The 23,153-nt window shown below is 38.3% G+C and overlaps 2 protein-coding genes and 1 long non-coding RNA gene across 3 annotated transcripts; 1 reads left to right on the top strand and 2 right to left on the bottom strand.

Annotated features, from left to right (window-relative positions):
• Positions 1 to 7,374: 7,374 nt before the first annotated feature.
• On the bottom strand, positions 7,375 to 13,850 carry LOC138008471 (uncharacterized). The gene is made up of 6 exons (XM_068855800.1): positions 13,770 to 13,850; positions 12,422 to 12,749; positions 11,349 to 11,613; positions 10,590 to 10,702; positions 9,402 to 9,860; positions 7,375 to 9,055 (listed from the first exon to the last, which is right to left on the bottom strand). The coding sequence occupies exons 1-6, from the start codon at positions 13,848 to 13,850 to the stop codon at positions 7,869 to 7,871; spliced, it is 2,433 nt and encodes an 810-aa protein (XP_068711901.1). The 3' UTR covers positions 7,375 to 7,868.
• Positions 12,734 to 17,448, top strand: LOC138006854 (uncharacterized). Its single transcript, XM_068853453.1, has 3 exons — positions 12,734 to 14,144; positions 14,524 to 14,549; positions 16,545 to 17,448. Exons 1-3 carry the CDS (start codon positions 13,892 to 13,894, stop codon positions 16,749 to 16,751), a joined length of 486 nt encoding a protein of 161 aa, XP_068709554.1. The 5' UTR covers positions 12,734 to 13,891; the 3' UTR covers positions 16,752 to 17,448.
• Positions 17,449 to 19,794: 2,346 nt separating this feature from the next.
• On the bottom strand, positions 19,795 to 22,824 carry LOC138008756 (uncharacterized). The gene is made up of 3 exons (XR_011124269.1): positions 22,670 to 22,824; positions 22,331 to 22,436; positions 19,795 to 20,742 (listed from the first exon to the last, which is right to left on the bottom strand). It is a non-coding gene; the product is annotated as an uncharacterized lncRNA (long non-coding RNA).
• Positions 22,825 to 23,153: the final 329 nt, after the last annotated feature.

The raw sequence follows: 23,153 nt of genomic DNA, 5'->3' as shown, positions 1-23,153 counted from the left end.
TAAAAACGGAACAAACTAAAGCAAGGGACCATAAAACTTCGACAAGACAACGTAGACCCTCCTAAGTACAAAATGAGAATGAATTTTAAGCAAAGCGGCGAATTTTATACTAATGAACTAAAGAAAGGCAAAATTATGCAGGGAAAAACTAACAGAATAATGATTACGAAAACAACATAATCGTGAAAGAAAGTAATTCTAAAAGCAAAGGCGAACAAAATATTCATGAAAATGCGGCAGCAACACTTAAGGACGTTCGCGCTAATTGTTTGTGCGCAACGTTACTGCGCATGTAACGCGACTGTAATATGTCACGCATTACTTTGAGCATTAGTGATGTTGAGGTTTTAAAACCTTTGCAAAAACCGTGGACGGTAAGTCTTGCACAGCGTTGGATCAGAGAAGATTGCGATCAGTCAAAATTGATTTAAAATATTTATGAAAGTCAAGTAGACTACTGCACGACTGATATTCGCGAGGTTTTATCAGTCGTGCACTAGTCTACTTGACTTTCATACAAATTTTTCAAGCATCAGTTAAAATAACATGGCGACAAAAAGGCCGAGGAAAAAATTACAGGCCGGCAAAAGAATGGCACATTTATTTTCAAATCATCATGAAACTTCAAAGAGAAGTGAGCGGGAGGATGGAAAAGCTCTGGAAAAGGTAGCTGATCGAGTAGACTAGTGGCTGAAAGTTTGGAAAAGTCGTGGACGAACCGTTGCGTAAGTTTAATGAGGCTATTTCTTTTTAATGTTTTTATTACCCTACGAACTTAAGTTCAAAGTGAATGCATGTTTTTAAAGTTCTTTTCCTTTCCTTTCGTGAAAATTAAGGAATATTTTCGTCCTCGTCCGCTTGAATAGTGCGGACCTGCGTGGAAACTATCAGCGATTGGATTTCACAAAAAAAACACTCCAGAGGATGAGCATGACGGCAAAGGGGAGATATTATACAAAACACCAACCAAATGAAGATGACCCCTGCTTAAAACGTCGTTGCTATGCTCGAAAAAGGTTTTTTTTTCGGTAAAAACCTGTCATCTCTTCAACGATCGATCCTCTCTTGGGTTCCAGTCCTTGCCCGCCAGGTCACGCAAAAGCGTGACAAACGAACTTTTCCATGAGCTTTGCAAAATCACATCGATTTTACTCGTTCAAATCATCGGTGACCCCTATTTTTTAAATCATGAATCACTTACTTTACTTACTATTTACAAAATATGATGAAATAAAAAAATTCTCACCGTAAGAAGTTATCTTTTTTTAACATTTTCTTTCTTCGTGCCATCGAATTCCGGTAGTGGTTGCAAGGGATAGAGCTTACGAAAAAACTCGTAGAGGATGAACTCTACTGTTTACCACATCCGTAGCGGCATACAATTATCTAAAACTCTCACTCCTAAAAACCTATGCATGGAAACTTTCACTCCAACAGTTTATTTTTATGATTTTCGATGGATGAGCAGATGAGCCTACATCTCCCTATTATGACCGATTTCTCGAAATTAAGGCATTTTTCCACTGCCATTTTCTCCGAAACAAAGTCGGTGACCCCCATTTTTTTTTTCATTTTTGAAGTAAGTACTTTATGACCTAACTCTAGGAGAGAAATGAAGAAAATCTCACCGTAGGAAGATTTTGGCGCGAACGTCCTTAATTTACACATGATCGTATTTAAAGCTTGATGTTTTGAGGGGCTGTTTAAAGAGAAGCAAGGATTTGGTTTTAAAAAGTGGTGGACTTGCGATCGGGACCACCGGAAATACAATACAGTGAAGCGACAAATGCAGCATAATTACAATGATTCTAAAAATGTTTAAAACCAATTTTGTTGTTTAAAGTAGGATTTAAACCTGAAATGCCTAGGGCCCCAAATGAAGTCTTATCCCAGAATAACCCAAAATCACGGCGGATAAAAATTTCAGTCCAATAAAAGGCTAATCAGGCAGCTTTGCATCGTTTTAATTTATTACATCCGGTCGGAAAGCAAATACGAAAAACTCGACAGGTTCTATCAGGATATTAAGGCTCCACGGAGTCTAAAAAGTATCACAAGCATAACTTTTGGGAAGAAGAATAAATAAAGAGCAATTTCAATTTAAATACATCTTACTCCAATACACAGTCTCTTTGTTCACGGAAATATATTCTTTTTTTTATGAAACAAGGTCATCGAGATGTGCTGCATAAAATACCCATGAACCAACGCTCCTTCGACCGCATCCATGGGAGCTGAAATGCTTTGTTTGGTTTGTCATTAACCAGCTAAGCTGTCTGGCTATGACATGGCCAGACGGTTAATCTCTTTTTCTTTTTTTTTTTGTTATAAACTTATTTAGAATTCGAAGGATATCGAACTAATTATGTCGCAAAAAGTGTGAAAATCTTATAGATTTTACCATAAGGTAAACAAAGGTCATTCTCTAATCGTTGTTGTTGTAAGACCCAGATTCTACAAAGATTATCCATATGTTCCGTTTACACTCAATGATGGCTTTCCTATAGTGACGCCCTCCCAGGGGTTCGGGGGAGGGGGGGGAGAAATGGGTATTTTGAATTGGGGAACAGGGAAACAATCTCAAAATATTTTAGGGAATAAGGGAACAAAAACAATTTAAAACAATTTTAGGGAGGGCCTCTGTAGTCCTTGGGTCATATACAGCAACGCAACAAGTGGCTTTGAAGATTGCTCCATAACTTTCGATGGTCTAATCCGGAATCGGAATGGATCCAGGGGCACATTGGTGGTGGGGAGGGTGGGGGTGAAAAGGCTACAGAAAAAACGAAAAGTGAAAGGCTGATCAAATAGTGAAGGAATGTCTGTTGTCAAATTATCAATATTTCGAAATGCACTGCCCTTCTTCATCAGGGTGTTACAAGTAATGTTCTTTGGCTAATCAAAAGGGACTTTCAATTACACGAGAAAAGTTCGCTCCATCTTTTGTTCATGCAAGTTATATATTAGACATATATATAAATATTTTATTTTTCCTTTTTGATCAACATACACAATTTTAACTCGTAGGACTTCGAGGAGACTCGAAATAGTTAGGGTACTCATATCACGACGAAATTTGGCCAGAGTATTAAATATCCATCATAGATTTCTCACATTACATTTTATTCCAAAATGTCGTTACCATGGCAACGATATAAGGCATTTCCTTGAGTCTTAAAATAGGCATGAATTGTTTGTTTGAAAAAAACGGGACGGTGAAATCTTTCCATGCCGCGTTACCTGACAATGTCAGAAATAATCTCGCAAATACTTAAAATTAAAAAAATTGTAGGCCAGTTTTACAAGAAAACAATTTAGAAAAAAAAATGTCTCTAACTTACTTGTCACTAACATAAACACACATTTTGAATCATGAGCTGACGTAAGCAGCTAAAGTCTCGAGTGTGTGGCTTACGCACACACTTAATTTCAAGATAAACTTTTGTTTTCTCTTACTCTATCGTACCTTACAGATGCTAGGGCTTCCCTATCTTGAGTTTCCCGCAAATCCCTATCTCTAAGAAGAAGATCCCTGCAACAAAGAATGTATGCTCTAATAGTTGACTAGACAACCACACGGAAGGTTATGGATTCAAAACGCGCCTACACCAATATTCGGGGTCTCACGAGTAGCTCTACATAACTTTGCAAATGATTAGACATTCTAGGCTGCTTGGGTAAGGAGGCAGGACAAGAAAAGGAAGGGAGGGGGGGGGGGGAACCTGAAATTGCTTGATACCTCTGAGTGCCCACAGCCCTTGCCGCCAGAAGTGCCTCTTCCACTGCCCTTCTGACATTGGTTAAAAATGTGGGATCGTTTCCTATGGGAGAGATGAGAGCTTTACATTTCATACAGCATGTTACAAGTATGGACGATGATTCTCGTCTTGTGAATAGTGTTTCTGCTAGCTTATATCTTCAGGGTTTGAATACTCGTCTAGTAAGACAACACATAAATGTTTTTGTTACATTTTTATCGGAGATCATGTGGCCTGTGGCCAAGCGGAGCACCATAATCATAGGAAGCCATGAATTGCTTTTCTCATGGTAATCATGGCCAGCGGGATTGCTTATGGGCGCCTATTACAAAGTTGCCCAATTATTTAATATTATCCCTTTAATAATAATAAAATAAGAAGAAGAAGAAGAAGAAGAAGAAGAAGAAGAAACATCATCATAATCAATAGAAGTACTGGGTTTCAAATGGATTGCATGCTCAAGCCAGGTAATGATATTGTGGGTCAGAGCTACAGTGTACTAGGGCATTCCTTTGAAAAATCTTGTATTTTGATGGCTTCAAAAACTTCACCGGAATGGTTAAGGATCATGGCTTCTTTCATCACAATAATTGTTATTACAGTTACAGTTTCACGAGTACTATTATTGTACAAATTTTTGCCTAACATTTCAGTATATTGCCTTAGCTTGCCCTTGTTGTCAGTTTCTGGTCGTTTTAAGTTGACAATTGAAAGTTCGCAATAATCATAGCAATTAGCTTAAAGTGGTACTATGATCAAAAAATCATTTCCTTTTTTTCTTCAGATTTTAAAAGCGTGTTTGCTTAACACCTAACTGGCAAAATTTTGAGCTTTGAGTTTTATCCAAAGGCTGTTTATTTTGAGTGTAAGTTTTGGATTTCATGGTCCGCCATTACTCACGTTCAAAACTGGCCGATTGAACCTCAGAGGGTTGGATCTAGAGAAATTGACGTCATTTACTCACTAGCTTAAGATTTCAGCATGTAAACGCAAGTTATTATATACGCAAAACACGGGTTGAAAAGTCTGAAAGCCCGAAACTCCCGTGCTGCATATTAATTAGGCCGCGTACACACGCATTGTATTCTTAAACTAGTAAGTGTTTGACGTCATTTTCTCCTCGACCCAGCTCTCTCAAGATTTTAAAGTTAGTAATGGCGGACCAATAAATAAGAAAATTCCAGCTAAAATAAACAGGTGTCTTTTCAAAATCAGAACTTAAAACTTGGGTAAGTTAGTGTTTAGTTAACATAGTTTTGAAATCCAAAGGAAAAACAATTTTTTTTTTTGGTCGTAGTACCACTTTAAGGTTAACACTATCCAGAAGTAAAATTAATATACCTGATAATATATGTCTCCCAGAACCATTCTCGTGGAGGACATGGTTGGCTGCAACACCCGTATCTCTACGTGGTGCTTCTCTCTCCCAGAACATTTCATTCCACACACTAAGAAGGCCACAAAAATTTCCCTTGTTTCTGTATTACCACTTCAAGCGAGAACGATATGCAAAAATCGCTTATTCTTAAGGACGGTGCCTACTAATTAAAGATATTTTTACCCCGGTTTATGACTATGCAGGAATTGTAGATCTTACCAGTTTTATTTATATCTAAAATGAAAATTGTGGGTAACCAAGCATTTTTCAAAGATAATTCATGAATAATATTTGTAAAAAGCTTTAAAATACAAAGCAATGCATGGCGTTCTGTATCACATTAAAGCTTAATTATTTCTCAAAAATGAATGGTTACCCCCAGTTTTCTTTTTGGACACCAAGAGTACTTACCAAGATCTACTTTCTCCGGATAGTTTTAAACCGTGCAAAAATATCTCTGTATTAGTAAGCATCACCGATAGGAAATCCGAGTATCTCGAGATGCGCAGAACCTATGCGCAATAACAATAGTAGGCACAGTCCTTAAACAATTTTTGGGAATTAAAGTAAGAATATTACAAAAATTCCTATTACAGTATTTTAATGGAAAATTGTAATGTTCTTGTTTGACCACAGTTGACTGCTAATTCAGACGAACGTTAATTCATGTGGAGGTAATTTTCTCCCAAAATCTATCTAACTAGTTAGCCCTCAGAGATTCTCACATACATGTTATCTCATTTCTCTATTCATGAAACATCACTTTGTTGAAGACTGATGATCCCCTTATAAAAAAGTATTATGCAAAATGTATACAAATTACAATACTGAAGTATACATCACACTGTATACCTTTTGTACATTTATGAAGTATACATTTTGTAGTATGAATTTGGAACTGAATTGTATACAAAACGTATATGTTTTTGTATACTTTTTGTATAGCACCAGTGCTCCCTGAGTGCGCTTTGTGATCTATACATTTTGTATACATTTGTATACTTTTTCTATAGTATCAGTGTTGCCTATGTGAGCTTTGTGATGTATACAATTTGTATACTTCTGCATAGGACTGGTGTTGGTCATGTATACATTTTGTACATAAAACATTGTTACTGGTCCCTAATGTATACCTTGTGTACATGTGTGTTGTGGTTCTCGAGGAAACTAGGAGGTGTACGGCAAAGGAAAACACACACTTTATTCACACTAGCATGATGTAGAAGAAAAGTCACACGTTGCCTTATGAATACTGCTTATATATATGGAGGGCCTGGGAACTAACAAGCAACCGCAGACCGGAAGCTGAGGCAGGTTTCTAAGCGATACTATGACAATGTGTACAAAACTAACTATATGGCAGCTAGTAAGCCCTCTGACAATCAAAGCAAGCTTTGATGGTTGTCCTCACCATGCTTACATACACTGTAACAGGGTCTGTTCTGAAATTAACTCTAAGACCTTGATGTTAATAAAATAATATTGTTATTTTTTAATAATTGTTGGACCAAAAGCTGTAAACACAAGGGTTTATGGTAAATAACTACTTACCTTAGTATAACACTAAAAGAATGAAGAGCCTCCCCTCACAAAATATTGCAGCTGATTTGTACACAATTTGTATACAAAAGGTACGCAAATGTTCAGTCCAATATGCTGCATGTATATTTGATGTATACATCAAATATACAAACATAGAATATGACTTATTCTGATGTATACATTTTGTACACATCAGCTGTGCCACGTATACAAAAAGTATACAATGGCCTCACAACACAACACGAGAAACTGTTACAACAAAAGAGGGTCCTTCTTAATCTTGATGTATACTTTTTGTATAACATTATGAACAGGTACTGAAATTTATAAAGGCCACATGTGCAGTACTAGTTGTTAATTGTTTTGCCTTGGATAGATATCTTCACGACTAAGTTAGTTCAGAGTGCCGATAACTAAAATCAATCAAACTATTGCCGGTCCAATATTATCTGAATTTTAGTCTCCAACAAATTCATTTATTAAGATCCCATACTTTTTTAGGTACCTTATAGCCAGGACTCTAATAGTTTGATAACTGCATTTATAATTCACACTGAAGAGATTTTTAAAGCTATCTCAATCCTGACCCTTCAAATTCCTCAATTTTCGGGGAACAACCCATAACTTTCAATGTTAAGGAAAAGTATATACTTGAGATTTAATAATCAAGAGAAGACAACAAAATTGATGTCATTGCAAATGTTACACTGTATTTCTCTCTTTTCTTTTTCACAAAGAAAGGGGGCAGGTTACATTATGGTACACATTCTCAGGGGGTTTAATAAGTTTTTAAGTGGACAACAAAAACTGCAAAGTATGCAGCTAATGGAAGTTCAATTTTTACTATAATGTTATTAATTTCAGTGAAAGTAGGTGACAAATATAGGTGAATTTGCTTCACAGAAACAGTGAGTTTTGCTAGTTGCTGACCCTTATAGAACCACCACATTCTTAAAATAATAAAGGTGGTGTAATTACATGTACTGTTAAAATGTTCTTATCCTGGCGTGCATGTGTTTTTTTAGAGCTCTGATTTACCTCATTCCTCTGTCACATGTGATTATACATGTAATAAAGCGTTTGGCTCTTGATGTAGTCACATGCAGTTACATGCAGTTGTCAGCAAAGACCCGATCAAATTAGAAGGTCTATAATTGGTACAATGCTGGCCATGAACAGAAGTACATGTATCAGTCCTTTTCAATTGTGTTTGGAAAGACTCCAACAAAAGAAGCATCACTTCCACAGTGCAAGAAAATACATACTTTAGTAATGTCAGTCAGAAATACTGGTTTCAAATTACAATCTGCAAAAGAGACTGGGATGATATGAGGAACTGTGCAATTGGTAATGGAATCCTTAGAAAACACCAAGGAAGAATTGTCTTTAAGCTCTTCCACCATTGCTGCACAGCCCTGGACACAAAAGGATGGAATTGGGCAGCTCGCAAAACATTTTAAATAGTACTTAACTTGGCCATAACAGCTTTTCTTTGTCAGTGGATCTTCAAATTCAATAGTATAGTTGTTTCTTTTACTCATACACTTATACTCCTTACAATGAATGAGTTTGCTTCCTACTTGTACACTTAGAAACTTGAACACTTCCAAAACAGAGCCTACTAATGTTTCAAGAATTGCTTGTTCCACAGTAGAAAGCAAGACTTTGTTGACAGAACCCACAGAGAATAACTTCCCACTGTTATCAATGACCACTTTGTTAAAAGGCTCTCGAGTTTTCTTGGTCATCTTGTCATAGAGGCATTTGGAAGAGGACCCCTCAGGTAACAACGGTACTAATTCTGGGATTTTCATTTGAATTGAAACTGCTAAGGCAATTTGATCTTCAACCCCTTGCGTTCCATGAAAGCATGAGCGCAACTCACCATTGAAGTCTTCATAACAAAAGCATGAGTGAGTCCACAGTGGCCCTAAATCAAAAACCCTGTCAGCAAGATGAAGCAGACAGTGTACATTATATGTCTCGTATCTGGGATCATACAAACTTTTGACCTTGAGACAAAAGTGCTTGAGAAGAGAAGCTGCTTTCTTCAGGTCAGAAATGGAGATAGAGTCTTGCAGCAACAGGTAAATTGCCTTAACTAGCAAAATGAAGTGCTGAAAATAAATGTCAGGGAGGATGCCATAAAGACATGGAATAGAATAGAATAATAAAAATGTCCGCAACTCTGATGCCTTTAGGTGACCAAAGTTCTCAATAAGACTTCTTGGCAGCCGTGATATGCAGACTGGTGGAGACAAATTCATATATCTTGACTCGACTTCATCAAGTTTCTGACTTATGGACCATGGCTCAGAACTGTAACTCCAGGGGGTGGGACTCCCATATGAAACAGACGGGGATGCTCGTCGTCTCGCTTAGGGATGTAAATTTTGGATTTTGGTCTCGCTTAGGGTGTTCCGGGCAAAGCGCCAATATTTTATGCCACCAAGGTCTCGTTTAGGGTTCCGCGAAGTAACACAGAATTACGCGAAGAGAAACAGAAGTCAAATTTCCTTTTAAATTTTCTTTTTAGATAAAAGCATTCGATGATTATGCCTTTTTATCATTAAAACTCATTGCGTGACGTATTTTTGTGTTTTTAAACGGTCTCTTTTAGGGGTCAAAATTTGCTTAAGCCACGCCACGCCTAGATTGGTCTCCTTTAGGGGTTAAATTCAAAATTTCCGACGAGCATCCCCGTCTGTTTCATATGGGAGTCCCCCCCCCCGGGCTGTAACTCTTATTCATCCACAACTGTAGTAGCATTTTAACAACTCCTAATAAAGTCCCGTGCATGTAATCGATTGCAACACCCCGGATGATGTCGAACTTTGGAACAAACATGAACCAGCTAAACCCTTTCACACCACATACTCCTGAGGGGACACCACTGGCCGCTGCCTTTTTGGTACTTTCAGCTGCAAATCGAAAAGTTTGGTCATGTGTCCTCTCCTCGCCATAGCCAGTTTTTAAGTTGTTTTCATTGAAAGGATATGCATGGGTGTGACCTCCTTTGCTTGTTTTTACTGTCACTCCAGGGTTTAGACAATATGGACAGCCATAAAATGCATTGAATTGGTAAAACTCTTGGAATAAACACTTTGCTGGGGCATCAAATGTTCCAAACAGCAATAGGCAACGGAGAGTCTTTTCAGATTGAGCAATCTTTACTTGTGTTCCTGCAAGGAAAGAAGTAGAGCTACTTCTCTTACAAAAGCCATTTAGTATTAACACAGGGACCCTAACACAAACTACACCAGCAGTAAAAATACATGTACCATTATTTACCTGTGTTCCTGTGTCTTTTTTGGTCGTTTAGAAGGGATTTAAACGAAGCAAAGGCAGTTTACATTTCGAATATTATATTGTCTGCCGCTTTGTAAATGTGATGCTCCAGTTACGTCTCAAGTTTCCATTATCATCATTAACTATTAACTCTCATCGGGGAAGCATACATTGTAGTTACGCGGATAATGGAAACTTGAGATGTAGTGTCATAAATTACAAAGTGGCAGACAAGATAATATTCAAAATGTAAACTGCCTTCGCTTCATTCAAATCCCTTCTAAACGACTGAAAAAGCCGGACACAGCAGGGTCCCCTGTGGTATTTACATCCATGTAGAATCAAGACAGTAATTTAAGAATGATACTGTATCTTTGAGATTTCAGCACGGTCCACTTCAAGGGAGAGATAACATCATAATATACAGTAGCACAAAAAGGAAATCACCCAAATGGTGCTTATTTCTTCATGTTATGTAAACATTTTTTTTAATGCTTTCAGATAATTATACATGCACATTTATTTTCTTCCATGAGATGGATGTCTGTTTAAAAGATAACTTAGCTACAATCATTTAAGGAACAGCTAAGCTATGATGTAAAATGTAAGATCAGGATGTCTACCTTTGTTGAACAAATCTTTAAAGGTTTCTGCAAATGGCTGCATAAAGGTCTGAAAGTGGGGTTTTTGCTTCCCAAACCAGAGACCAGCAAACAAGCAATATCTTCTTTGTTGCCTTTAAAATAAGTAAATTTTTACAAATTAACATGCTGAGCATTGTGCATAGAAGACCTTTATTACTTGTGTAGTACTTCTAAGGAGCAATTCTCCAGGACTCCAAAGTGGACTTTCAAGTGGGCGTTCATTGAGCTTTATGTTTTCAAGCCATGGTCTATGCAAGGCAAACACATTCATGTATTCTTGAAAGCCTCCCATGGCTATTTTCTTGAAGTTATTTACAAACTTTTGATTTGCAAGACATCTTCATACGCAGTAACCAGCAATAATAACTGGCTGATGGCTCAAAATCGTGAGTCATTATATTGAAGACTGCTTTGCACAGGGACCCACATTTAGTCATTACCACAATCTGCAAGCACCAGTAATCAAGATACACTATACCAGATAAAAGCTACAACATTCTAGGCAACAAACACAGCATACAATGTATAAGTTGCACAGGCCTTCCAATAGCACTTGAAGCTCCATTGTGGCAGCACTCTGTCTAAAGTGCATGTACATGTATGTACAGCATAGATTTCCTTGCACTGGTCCACTTAAATGACTTAGGAATTGTCCCAGAGCTTGGAGTAAAAACACTCTGAACATAAAATTGAAAACTTCTTGTCATTGTGATTACACCCATCTAGATAGTAATGTACCTGCACTTTGGAGGCAGCTCATTTAGCAGACAGTATACTGGCCAGATACTAAACTTGGAAGAATTAAATAGAGCCACACCATCTGTGTTTATCTGCAGTGATAAATGGATCTCATTTTGTTTCTGTTCTTCACTTGTTCCTTTGAAGAATCCATCCCTTCCAAAGTGTTTAACATACAACTGGCCATCAAAAATGTCTTCTATGTTATTTTCACTCTTCTTTTTCCGGGTAGCACAGTATTGGAGAAGGTCATACACTTCTTCCCCTTTTTTCAAATACAAGAAAACCATGATATGAATAACATTCACTGAATTGACTCAGGGTTATTACATGTACCTGGCTGGCCCATGGATGATTGTTTTGCTAGCCGAAGCTACACAGTCAACTCTCTTGTAAGCTACCAGCCCTGGTGCAAGACAAGGTGGTCACTTACGGGAAAAATCATTTTGACATGCAACAATTTTCGTGAAAAGTACAACAGAGTGTACTTGTCAATGTGTCTCCTGTTAATTAAAATCACCTGATGAAAACCTAAACCGAACAAAACCTACATCATCTTTGTATGTAAACTGTTATTATCTGCCATCAGTCTGGTTAGTGTTATTGAAAACTGAACTTTTGTCACTTCTGGGTAAAGATTTGCTAACAATCAAACGTCATCACGGTGGGTGGTCGCTTTCTGGAAACAGAAAACAAAAGAATATGTAAAACTTCTGGCCCAAAAACTGGTTGCGGTTGCTTAAGAAATTTGAGTAGTGAATGCTTACAAGAGAGCTCTTGGAACAGTATTTGACGGTTATTTACAAAGTGGTCACTTACGAGAAGTGGTTGCTATGCTATGAGAGAGTTGACTGCATATTCTTTTCTTACAGCAAGTTCTACACACACAGCTGGATCACAGGGGTGATACAACAGATAGAGAGAAATCAATTAAATTTCATGTAAAATTCTGAATGGCAATGCCGATACTTTAATTGCCAAAAATAAAATAAATTTAGAGGAGAGAATGGCAGACCTGACATAAAAAACTCAAATCAAAGAATTTAACATTTCTATAATAATTTTTGACTTACTTGCCAAAAGTGCCTTTAACTGTGTCAAGAAGGGTATAACAATAAAGTAGGCAAGGGAATCTTTCTTTGAGAAATCTTGCAGGCAGTGTTTGTTTGGGCAGTGTTCTGAGTGTCTCTTATTTGCACCAATGTATTCAAAACAAAAGGAACAGTAGTAGTGGTACTCAATAGGGTTCTTTAACTGCTTGAAGAAATTGCGGATTAACCTCAGGGAATTACCAAAGTAGTTGGGTGAAATGAGGTGAACTTCAATGAGTAGAAGCAGGTCTGCTAAAGCAACACCAGTTATGCTGTGACGCATAGCATAGGTAATCACAAGCAGGGTCCCCTGTGGTATTTACATTTCTCTTTTAGTAACTTTTTATAGGGCTGCTACTTTTGGATGGGCTTTTACTTTGTTCAGGCAAAGAAAGCATGTAAAGTAAAGTACCTGCTGTTGTTTGAACTTATTTTTGGTTTAAATTTTTTCAAACTGGTTTGATTTTTATCTCCCTTTGTTTCAGATTATGATATCAAAAATGTGACAATGATAAAACCGTTTTGTAAAATTTTCAACCAAGGATGAAACTAAACCACAACATAACTTTATGTGACCTAATTAATACAACTGGCCTATGGTGTACCACTCCCTCAGGTCTAACATTTGGGCAGGGAGTGTGGGCTGGTAGTTTACGTCCTTTTGTTCTTACAGTAATTACATAACTGTTTTAGTTGCAATGAAGTGTAATATATTTATTTAACATTAAAAAGGTACAGGAAACTGTCACTTTTAAAGCAGATCAGGTGTATTAATTATCTTGGCCTTCTGGTGGTTTTCTATTCCTCTTGCAGATGATAAGGAAAGTCTACTCAAACAAAAAAACAGTCTTTCCAATTCTAAAAAGAGAGAAAAGAGAACAGGTACAGCAAAAAAGAAAAAATTGCCCCAGGAAGACCAAAGTTCAGCTTGCAATCAAACTAAGAAGAAGAAACAAAAAAAGAAGGGTTGTAGCAACAATGATACTGAGGGTGAGGATGTGGAGAATGAAGAAAAGGAAAGGAAGCGGAATGAAGATAAAGAAAAAAGAGAGAGAAACAGAAAAGAAAAGGAAAAAAGACAAAACATTTTAACAGCACGGGTTGACAACCTCGTTGCAAGGATGAATGACAACATGGATGACAGGTTTGGCAGTGAATTAATTAGCCATTGTTGCGAAATTCTCTCTTCAAACTGTTCTAGAGAGAGCGAAGATGAAGCAGATCACCTACTGATGCAACACTCAGAGGGTAGAAAAGATTCAGGAACTCCCTTGTCAGTAACACAACGACCAATTCCCTTCATTGTCGTCAACTGGCCATAGACAATTACCATCCCTGGACAGAAATGTAGAAGCAGATTTAGCAGAGTTAATTCAACACCAAGATGCCAGGAAAGCTCCAAGCACTCCATTTGTGTCAGGAAGATCACAAAAAAGTCCTTCACAGTCAACCATGGAATCACAAAGATCCATGCAAAAACAGTTTGGAGGAAAGCAGTTCACCTCAATATTGGGGCAGCCAAGGGCCACAGCCCTCAGGCCAACTACTGGGATGAAACGACCCAGGCAGTATCCGCTACAACAACGTATCAGTGATACTGAAGATGATGAAGATATAGAGTCAGAGTACTGTTCTAACTGCAAGAAGCTCAAAAAGGAAAATGAAGAGTTGAAAAGAAACTTAGAGGAAATTTTACAAGATAAAGGTATGCAAAGCTAATTAATAGATTTGCATATAATCATACACTTACATTTGTGACAGCTGTTAATTGTCAGGGTATAATTGTGTTTGGATTCAACCACTGGAAAAAAGTAATAATAGTAGATAGAAGAAGCATATACCGAGTCAGTAATTGGGTTAGTGTTGTGTTGATGTAAAGTGTCAGGAAACATGATTGATGCATAATTTAATTTTCTTTTACCACAATGCTTGCTTGTAAAATTTCAGTCCAGGAAGAGTTAGTCAGGCTAGCCTTAAGTTGGCAGGTTATTTAATTGTCAGAGTGAAGAGATTCAACTTGTCAAGTGCTTTTATAGGCTAAGTGTCTGTACAATAATACAAATTTATTTCAATTATCTTTGCAGTTTCTGAGCCACCAAGACCTGGCAAGGTACATCCGCTAAATGCCCGTCGTTTTCAGATACAGTACTTATGTTCTTTAATATATAGATTTAGCCAAGCCTAAAAGTGGAGTTCCTGGGCTGGGTTGTTCAAAGCCTGATTAAGCTAACCCAAGATAAGTGTGAATTTTGATGATAATCCTGGGTTAGCATTTAAACCAGCTCAGTTCTAAACAACCTGGCCCTGATTACAGTAAGTTAACCTGATTTGAGCTTGCAATCCAATCAAAAATCCAGTACTTGGTCAGCAGTTAACTTCAAAAAACCGCGTGACCTTGATGAGCTCCAAACTTGAGCCCTCAAAATGATTGTGATACTGGTCAGCAGATACCTAATTTTGACAGGTGTCAATTGACCATAAAATGGATGTGCAATGATAAAGCTGTAATGCTATTAACTAAGGGCTGGATGTCCTATAAGCAGGAGTGTGGCCTCCATGTTGTGCGACGTCGTTATTGTCGCCATGCGTACGTGCCCATGACCAACACAGCTGGCCTTTTCACCATGAGAAAAGCGATTCACAGGTTTCTATAAGTATGGGGCTCTGCTTGGTGACCCTTCGGGCTGCCAGAGCTCTGCTATGAATTTGCTTTACACTGTATGCCATGTCACCTTTTCTATCCACAGGGAACCCATACAAATGGTGTGTCTGTTTGTATGTTCGAAATATAAAGAAATGTATGGGAATGGGAGTATGGGAGTCTTAATGTCGAAAACTTATATCAAGTAATGTCCATGTTAAAGCTCAAAATAAACGTAAACCTACCTCAAGAGCTCATAGTCATCAGTTGTTGTGTATTGTCGTTTCTGCAGCTCAAAATGGCAAATTTGAACAATTTGGTGGGTTTTGTGTTGATTGTTACTACAAGTTATAAGGAGACAAGGGTGGAAAGAGCAACCATCACGCTGTTTGCTCCACGCTGATTGGTGATGCATTTTAGCATCATCCAATCAGCGTGGAGTAAACAGCATGATGATTGCTCCTTACTTGGCACACGAAATCCTGGGGTGCTTACCATTTGGCCAAAAAATCCAGAAATTTCGGTTTGAACTCAAATGGTAAGTTAATTTTCCAGAAATTCAGTTCTGAACTTGTGGAGTACCTTTAGAGGTACTCCTTTTTCCGTCCGGAATGGAACAGCGGAAATTTCCTTACCATTTGCTTAAGTTTCCAGTTTCCAGTCTCTCATCAGCCGAAAACAATTACGGAAATCGAATTGCAAATGGTAAGCGCAATTTCGTTCGGTTGGTTTGCTGAATTTGGAAAAACCTTACCATTATTCAACGCTCGTCCCAACCGGTTTATTCTGACAAATGGCAAGCACCCCTGGCCGCGGATGCTGGTCACTTCAAAAGTTGCAGTTAACGCTTGGATTCTGAATGGATCTTCTGTTGAATGCCATGAGAAGAAGCTTCAACCTTTTAGTTTATCTGGTGTTCGATTTGGAAGCCAGGCAATTCTAATTTCTGGGTGAAAATCGGCTTGGCGCTGGAGAGGTCGAAAATGAGCTTTCCACCCACCCACCAAATCGCTCAAATTCGCCATTTTGAGATGCAGAAACGACAATACACAACAACTGAGGTAGGCTTACATTTACTTTGAGCTTTAACGTAGACATTACTTGATATAAGTGGCAAGATTTCCGCACAGGTCCCTACTTTATTATGCATACACTCCTTTGTTTCAAGAAAACAATAGAGATAACAATAGACGTCCTTTGGGACTGTGGCGCTTTATTCTTTCTTTTTAGACGTTTTTTTTCTAAGTCTATATGGACTTAAAAAAAGTCGGTCGAACTTCTGTCTTAATTGTGAAGAAAAAGAGGGGAGGAGGAGAGAGCTTCATAAATTTCTTGCTCCAACAACAGGGGACTTACTTGACTGAAAATCCTGTATTCTACATGATTGTGTATATAACTCTGATGTTGCTCAATTATGTTTCAGCTGTGTATAACATGTATGCTACAATGTTTTATATTTTGTAGATGGTCGAGCTCACTCCAGGATCTCGAGTATATGTGTATTGCAACATTTTGGAGCAAGCCTCACGGCGATCATCAGGCTCTGGATGTGCTGCTTTTCTGCTAAATTCCTTTTACACAAATAGGGAATTAGTAGGAAAAAACCTAACTGGGGCAAATGGTAAACAATCCACTGATCAGGATATCCTCAACAGCATTGTTGGTAAGTAGAAACACTATTAATGATAATGATGATGGTGGTGGTTATGATGCTGATGATGATGATGATGATGATGATGATGATGATGATGATGATGATGATGATGATCAATGTCTTAATGGGAGGAAATAAACACCCTTAAGAGAAACAATCAATTAGTTAGAAGCATGTAACTAAGCATGTAACTCGACCCACTGAACTTAAAACCCAGCTTAATCAAATTCAGTTGCAAAACACAAGTTCTGTGTTTAATAACAGGCAAAGTAGGTAGGTTAAGTTCCTTGTAGGTGATATTTTGATCACTGACTAAGAAAACACTTAGAGTGTATTTGGTCATGTCCATAACATTTGAAGAACTCCATAATTCTGAGCAGATCGTTATCCTGTCTTATTTATTTTAAGGATTTACCTTGAAGAAGTACCAAGGAAGCTCAGAGTCTGGAATAAAAATCAGCTTGCGGAATAAGCTGTCAGCACTGAATTCACGTACAAGCAGTACAAGCACTATAGTTTCCACATTGTAATCTATTTCTTGTTTTTTATGGCTTTCTATTACTATTTACAGTTTACAATACAACAGTCACTTCATCTTCTTTGGCTGATCTCCACAATCATGGGAATCCAGGAGAGTGATTGATTTAAGCAGCTAGTCAGTGGTTGCAAATATCACTTTCACATCCGTTGGTTTGATATACAATAGTACAATATTGTAATTTGGTTCAAAGGACACCAAAATTCTTCTTACAGTGTACCTTGGGTTTTACGTGTATGTTAGACATTTCTATCATATTAACCTCTACCTGTGGTTCAATTTACACAGTGTCTGCATTTAAGGGGTTTTATGTTGCAATTAAAAAATGAAGTTTTCCAACAGTGCTAATTGATTTGGATTTAATGAAGGGTGGATATAGGTGTGCGAAATGTTGCATTTGTCTATGCAAAACATATGAAGTTTTGAACAGTATGAAAACAACAAGTGTACATATAGCAACGGGCAGATACTACAAGCTGAGCTAGAAAGACCTTCCATGCATGGCTGATGTAGCTAAATGCCAATCAAGGTGAAGGTATGTGCACTACTTTTATACTGAAGCGAGTTGATGCGCTCTCAAATGCAATTTGGAAAGGGTGCCAAATTGACTTCAGGACTGCAGCATGCTTCATTAATAAAACCCTCCCTTTCCAATTGCTGACCTGGCCCCTGTATAGTGATGAAGGTCAGTACTCTAAGAACAAGTTACAGTACTGTAATTTAATTCAAATTGGGATGAATTCTCGAGTACCTTAATTCACTGTCATATGGTGAACCCATCAAAGCTACATGTATGTGACACTGGTTAAGGCTCCCACTCTCTGACATTAGGTTCCTGCAATTAAAAAAATATATATTTCCCTATTTAAGGAAATAATAGTTAATACAATAATTAAAAACTACAACTACATTAATAAGCTGGTTTGTTCAACTAGACAATACAAGGCAATAATAATTAAACACCTTGATAACATCAATAATTTTCTTCCACTCACAGGAAGATCACCCCACTCTAGTCAAAGGGGATTTAATTCAGAAAATTGACCAGTGAATATGATATCTCTCGTTGTTTCATTCAAGTACAGACAATCTTTGATGCACTCTTATCAGGCCTTCTGATATTACGCGATGGTGCGATTTCGCACAATCGACCTCAAATCGCATCCGATCGCACAATTCAAAAATCGCATAATTCACAGAAGGACGCACAAAATTCATAAAATGAAACATAAATCAACACGTTTCTTAGAAACTCCTGCATAAATACGCCATTTTAAAGATGATTTATCTTGGAAAAAGGCTAAAAAACCTTTGTCACCTTCGATTTCGTAAACATTCGAAGTTCAAGGCTTTGTTTTTCATGTCGGGGACCTGGTACGAGTCTCCTTCTATTGGTGCAACACAAACACTCGCTTATATACACACCACTGAAATTACACAGTTGCCTTCTCTTAGGGAAGAGATTTGTGAAAAAATAAGCGAAGTTGTAAGTTTTTCGGCAAAATGTAGTTTTTTTCGTTGAAAACTGATAAAAACTTACTCATGGATAAGTTTGTTGTGAAAACGCTCGCTTTTTCTTCGACGAAGAAGGAAGTTCCCACCTTCCGCCCAATCTGACAGCTCACGATCGAGCAAGAAAGTACCTCACAGCTAAGCTCCACGTGGACGATGGACTGATGTTTTTCTGGTCGTGCAATATTAGGGCCTTTTATACGAGAGAAAATAAGCCGCGGCTTACTCTGGCCACGGTGTACAAAATACGCAAAAGGAACTATTTATACGAATATATACCCAGGTCAATATAAGCCGCGGCTTATTTTCTCTCGTATAAATGGGGGTATGGCCCTATTGTGATTGACCATCTTCGGAAGTTCGTGGTTGACAAGCACCTTGATCATTCATTTGGCATGTTAGCTGTGTCCTTTCAACTTTTAACGTGGTGCACCGGTAGTGCAGAAGACCTCATTTTTTTATTTATCCCAACTAATGTCGATCGAGATACATAATTACTGTTCCTTTGTGTTCAAAATGTCTTTAGGGCAGCAAAAAAGTGTTTTTCTTAACCTGAAACCTTATAAAACAAGCTTAAAATTGCTGAGAAAAAAATCGCACAATTTACATTATTTATCGCATAACTGGCCTTTCTAATCGCACAATCTGCCCTGAAAAAATCGCATAATTTGCATTTTTTAATCGCACCCTATCAGAAGGCCTGTCTTATGAAAGAAGCCACTCTGTACCCACCGTAAAAGTTCTGCTGCTTCTTTTGTGGGTCAGAGTGTATCATATTATACAGTCAGGCACGGAATCAAAGTGACTCTCCTTAACAAAACAAACTATACTTTAAGTATACACAGTATATTGTACCCGAAGTATACTACACTGGGTATACTAGAGGTATACTACATGTATACTTTTAGTATACACTTGATGTATACTTTTTGTATTAGTAATTTAGAGCAACTTGAAGTATACAAAAGGTATACCTCACAAAAAAAAAAAACAACAACAATAAATACACTAGCAGATTTTGTAACCAGAAAACACCACAAAAAGTATACATTCTGCATACATATACACAAAGTATACTTATTGCATGACTGAGGCCTTTGTCAGTGTTGTTGGCATCACCCGTATGGAACGAGCAGATCTTTTTATAGTCTGCTACAGATCTGCTGGCATATCTTAGCAGATCTGCAGACAATCTACAGATGATCTACAGATTATCTGCAGATCATCTGCAGAATGTCTGCAGAATGTCTGCAGAATATCTGCAGAATGTCTGCAGAGTGTCTGCAGCGATGATCTGCAACAAGTCTGCAAATTTGCAGACGCTCTGCAGACTAAATCAGCCCATCCGGTTTAAAAAAAGCCCACAAAATGCACCAATCAAACAACGTTTATTTAAAAGACAGAGAGAGGAAGTCGGTCTGTTATTCATCAAAAGTAAACGATTAATGCTGATAGATATGCAAAATAATATCACCAGCAGGAATTTAAAGTACCGGTATTTTCTTAGCGTGACATTTTCAACGCATTCCAAATGAATTAAAAAAACCCTCGAGTAGCAACCACTGCTTTCAAGAATCTAAGCCTCGCGTAGACTGCGAGCAACGAGGGAACCTGCTCGCAGGCTAGGCTTTGCATGCTTTTCTTTTTTTTTTTTGGTTTGCTTGGCAGGTTATTTACAGAAACGAGATCGAGTAAACTGGATACTGCCCACAGTCTTTCAGAGTTCTCCAGAACCACTTGTAATTTTTGCGGTGTTTGGTGTGATTCGTTATCCTCGCCGCACCGCAACACTGATACTCGGCGTCTGCAGGCAGAAATTCGATTCTTCCAGATTCAGCTGTAGGTGGCTGTTCTGCTGGAGGCGCGAGTTCGCCCGACGTCTTATTTCTTGGGAAGAGACGAACAGGGTGTTGGTGGCGTAGGACCATCTTCTTGCGGCACGGCAAAACGTTTGCGTCCTGGAAATAAATAAAGGAAACATTTTTTTCTTATGGACGACCAGCAAGAAACTGGCAGAATTGTGCAACCACAGTGGAAATACTGTATTAGGAATCTGCTGTGTTTTTTTTTTTAAATTCTTGCTGCTAGAAGTGCGATGTTCTGTATAGGCATTTTGTCCAGTCTCTGAGCATCAGACTCAGTGTACATTTACGGTATTGCTATAGCATAGGGAGCCCACACAAACAGTGTGTCTGTTTGTATGTTCGAAATATAAAGAAATGTATGGGAAATATTGAAGAGTCCTAATATAGTAAACTTACATCGAGAAATGACTATGTTAAAGCTCAAAATAACCTCAGTTGTTGTGTATTGTCATTTCTGCGGCTGAAAATGGTGAATTTGAGCGATTTGGTGGGTTTTCCGTTGACTGTCACTACACGTCCTTAGAAGGAGACAAGGGTGGAAAGCTCATTTTCGACCGCTCCAGCGTCAAGCCGATTTTCACCCAGAAATTAGAATCGCCCGTCTTTCAAATCGAACACCAGATAAACTGAAAGGTTGACGCTTCTTCTCGTGCCATTCAATCGAAGATCCATTCAAAATCCAAGCGCTAACCGCCAAATAATTTTCGAGAAATGCAGCTTTCGAAGCGACCAGCATCCGCGGCCGGGATTTCGTGTGCCAAGGAGCAACCGTCACGCTGTTTGCTCCACACTGATTGGATGTTGCTAACAATGCATCCAATCAGTGTGGAGCAAACAGCGTGACGGTTGCTCCTTGGCACACGAAATCCCGGCCGCGGATGCTGGTCGCTTCGAAAGCTGCATTTCTCGAAAATTATTTGGCGGTTAGCGCTTGGATTTTGAATGGATCTTCGATTGAATGGATCTTCGATTGAATGGCACGAGAAGAAGCGTCAACCTTTCAGTTTATCTGGTGTTCGATTTGAAAGACGGGCGATTCTAATTTCTGGGTGAAAATCGGCTTGACGCTGGAGCGGTCGAAAATGAGCTTTCCACCCTTGTCTCCTTCTAAGGACGTGTAGTGACAGTCAACGGAAAACCCACCAAATCGCTCAAATTCACCATTTTCAGCCGCAGAAATGACAATACACAACAACTGAGGTTATTTTGAGCTTTAACATAGTCATTTCTCGATGTAAGTTTACTATATTAGGACTCTTCATTATTTCCCGTACATTTCTTTATATTTCGAACATACAAACAGACACACTGTTTGTGTGGGCTCCCTATGGCTATAGTAGTCAATTTATATATATTCCGATGGGAAAACCTCCATACATGCGATAAAATGAATGAGTAATTAGATTTTGCCGGAAACAGGATCAAGGATGACATAACCTCAGACTAAAGGGCATCAAGTTTCAAAGTGATGTTCGTTGCAAAGGTGGCGCGCTTTTTGGAAATAATAGTGAAATAAATAATGTAGCTAATGAGAAGAACGGAAGGTAACTGGAATCCTTTACCAAAGAATTCAAGAAAACTCCCTCGCGCACACAGTGCGAAGAGGATACGGGTAGGTAAATTAAAAGACGAAATAAAATCTAACAAAACAGGAAGGAAAATTGTGATAAATAGCATTTACCTTCTCCAGATTGTACTGGTCTTATGGAAACAACTTCATAGTTTTCTTGCTGCCTAAGAAGACAGAGAATATCATCCTCTTGATGCTCCGGTATCTCAACAGTTAACTACAATAAAAAAGCAAAAGCAAAAAGGTTTTCAGACAAGGCACAAAACGGTGAGGTAAAATGAATAACTTGACAAAAATATACTTCGGCTCAAGCATTCTTAGTCAATGATAGCCTGCGTAGCATGAGCGGTTTTGGTTGCTAAGTCATAAAGGCGGACGAGGGCAGAAAAACCGCCCGGCTCGACAAAACCGCCATGCTACTCAGGCTAAGTAAATGACCGTCGTACTCACCCTCACTCGTTTTGCTGCAGTAGATCCAAGCATTTTTTTTACCCTTGTCTTCGTCTAAAATCATCTGCAAGTCGCTAGCCGTGATCCTTGGTCTACGGTGTTAACGGGTCGAGGTCTCGAATAAACCGAGTGCGAGTGACAGCTCCCCCAGTCCAAGGTTCCTTATATAGGCAGAAAATGTGACGTTGACCCTCGGAACTCAGTCACTCCTTGATTATCGTGTTTATACCACAAGTGTTTTTACCACTATCACGCAACGTTTTTACTGACACGTTGACTATGTCTATGTTTCCAAAGGGATAAGAAAGTAACGACTCAAACTTTCAAAGCCACAAAAACTTTTAAAAATGGAATGATCGCAGATTTTAATGATCTTATTTTGAGATGGATTACGCCACTAATCAAGTTGAGCATAGTTAATCCCCTGCACTAAAATTGAAGCATGTTGAACATCAAAGATAATGATACTTAAGAAGGGAAACTT

The sequence above is a fragment of the Montipora foliosa genome, chromosome 6, assembly GCF_036669935.1.
Source record: "Montipora foliosa isolate CH-2021 chromosome 6, ASM3666993v2, whole genome shotgun sequence".
Classification (NCBI taxonomy): domain Eukaryota; kingdom Metazoa; phylum Cnidaria; class Anthozoa; order Scleractinia; family Acroporidae; genus Montipora; species Montipora foliosa.
The sequence above is the reverse complement of the archived record's forward strand: the minus strand, read 5'-3'. Positions and strand labels throughout refer to the sequence as shown.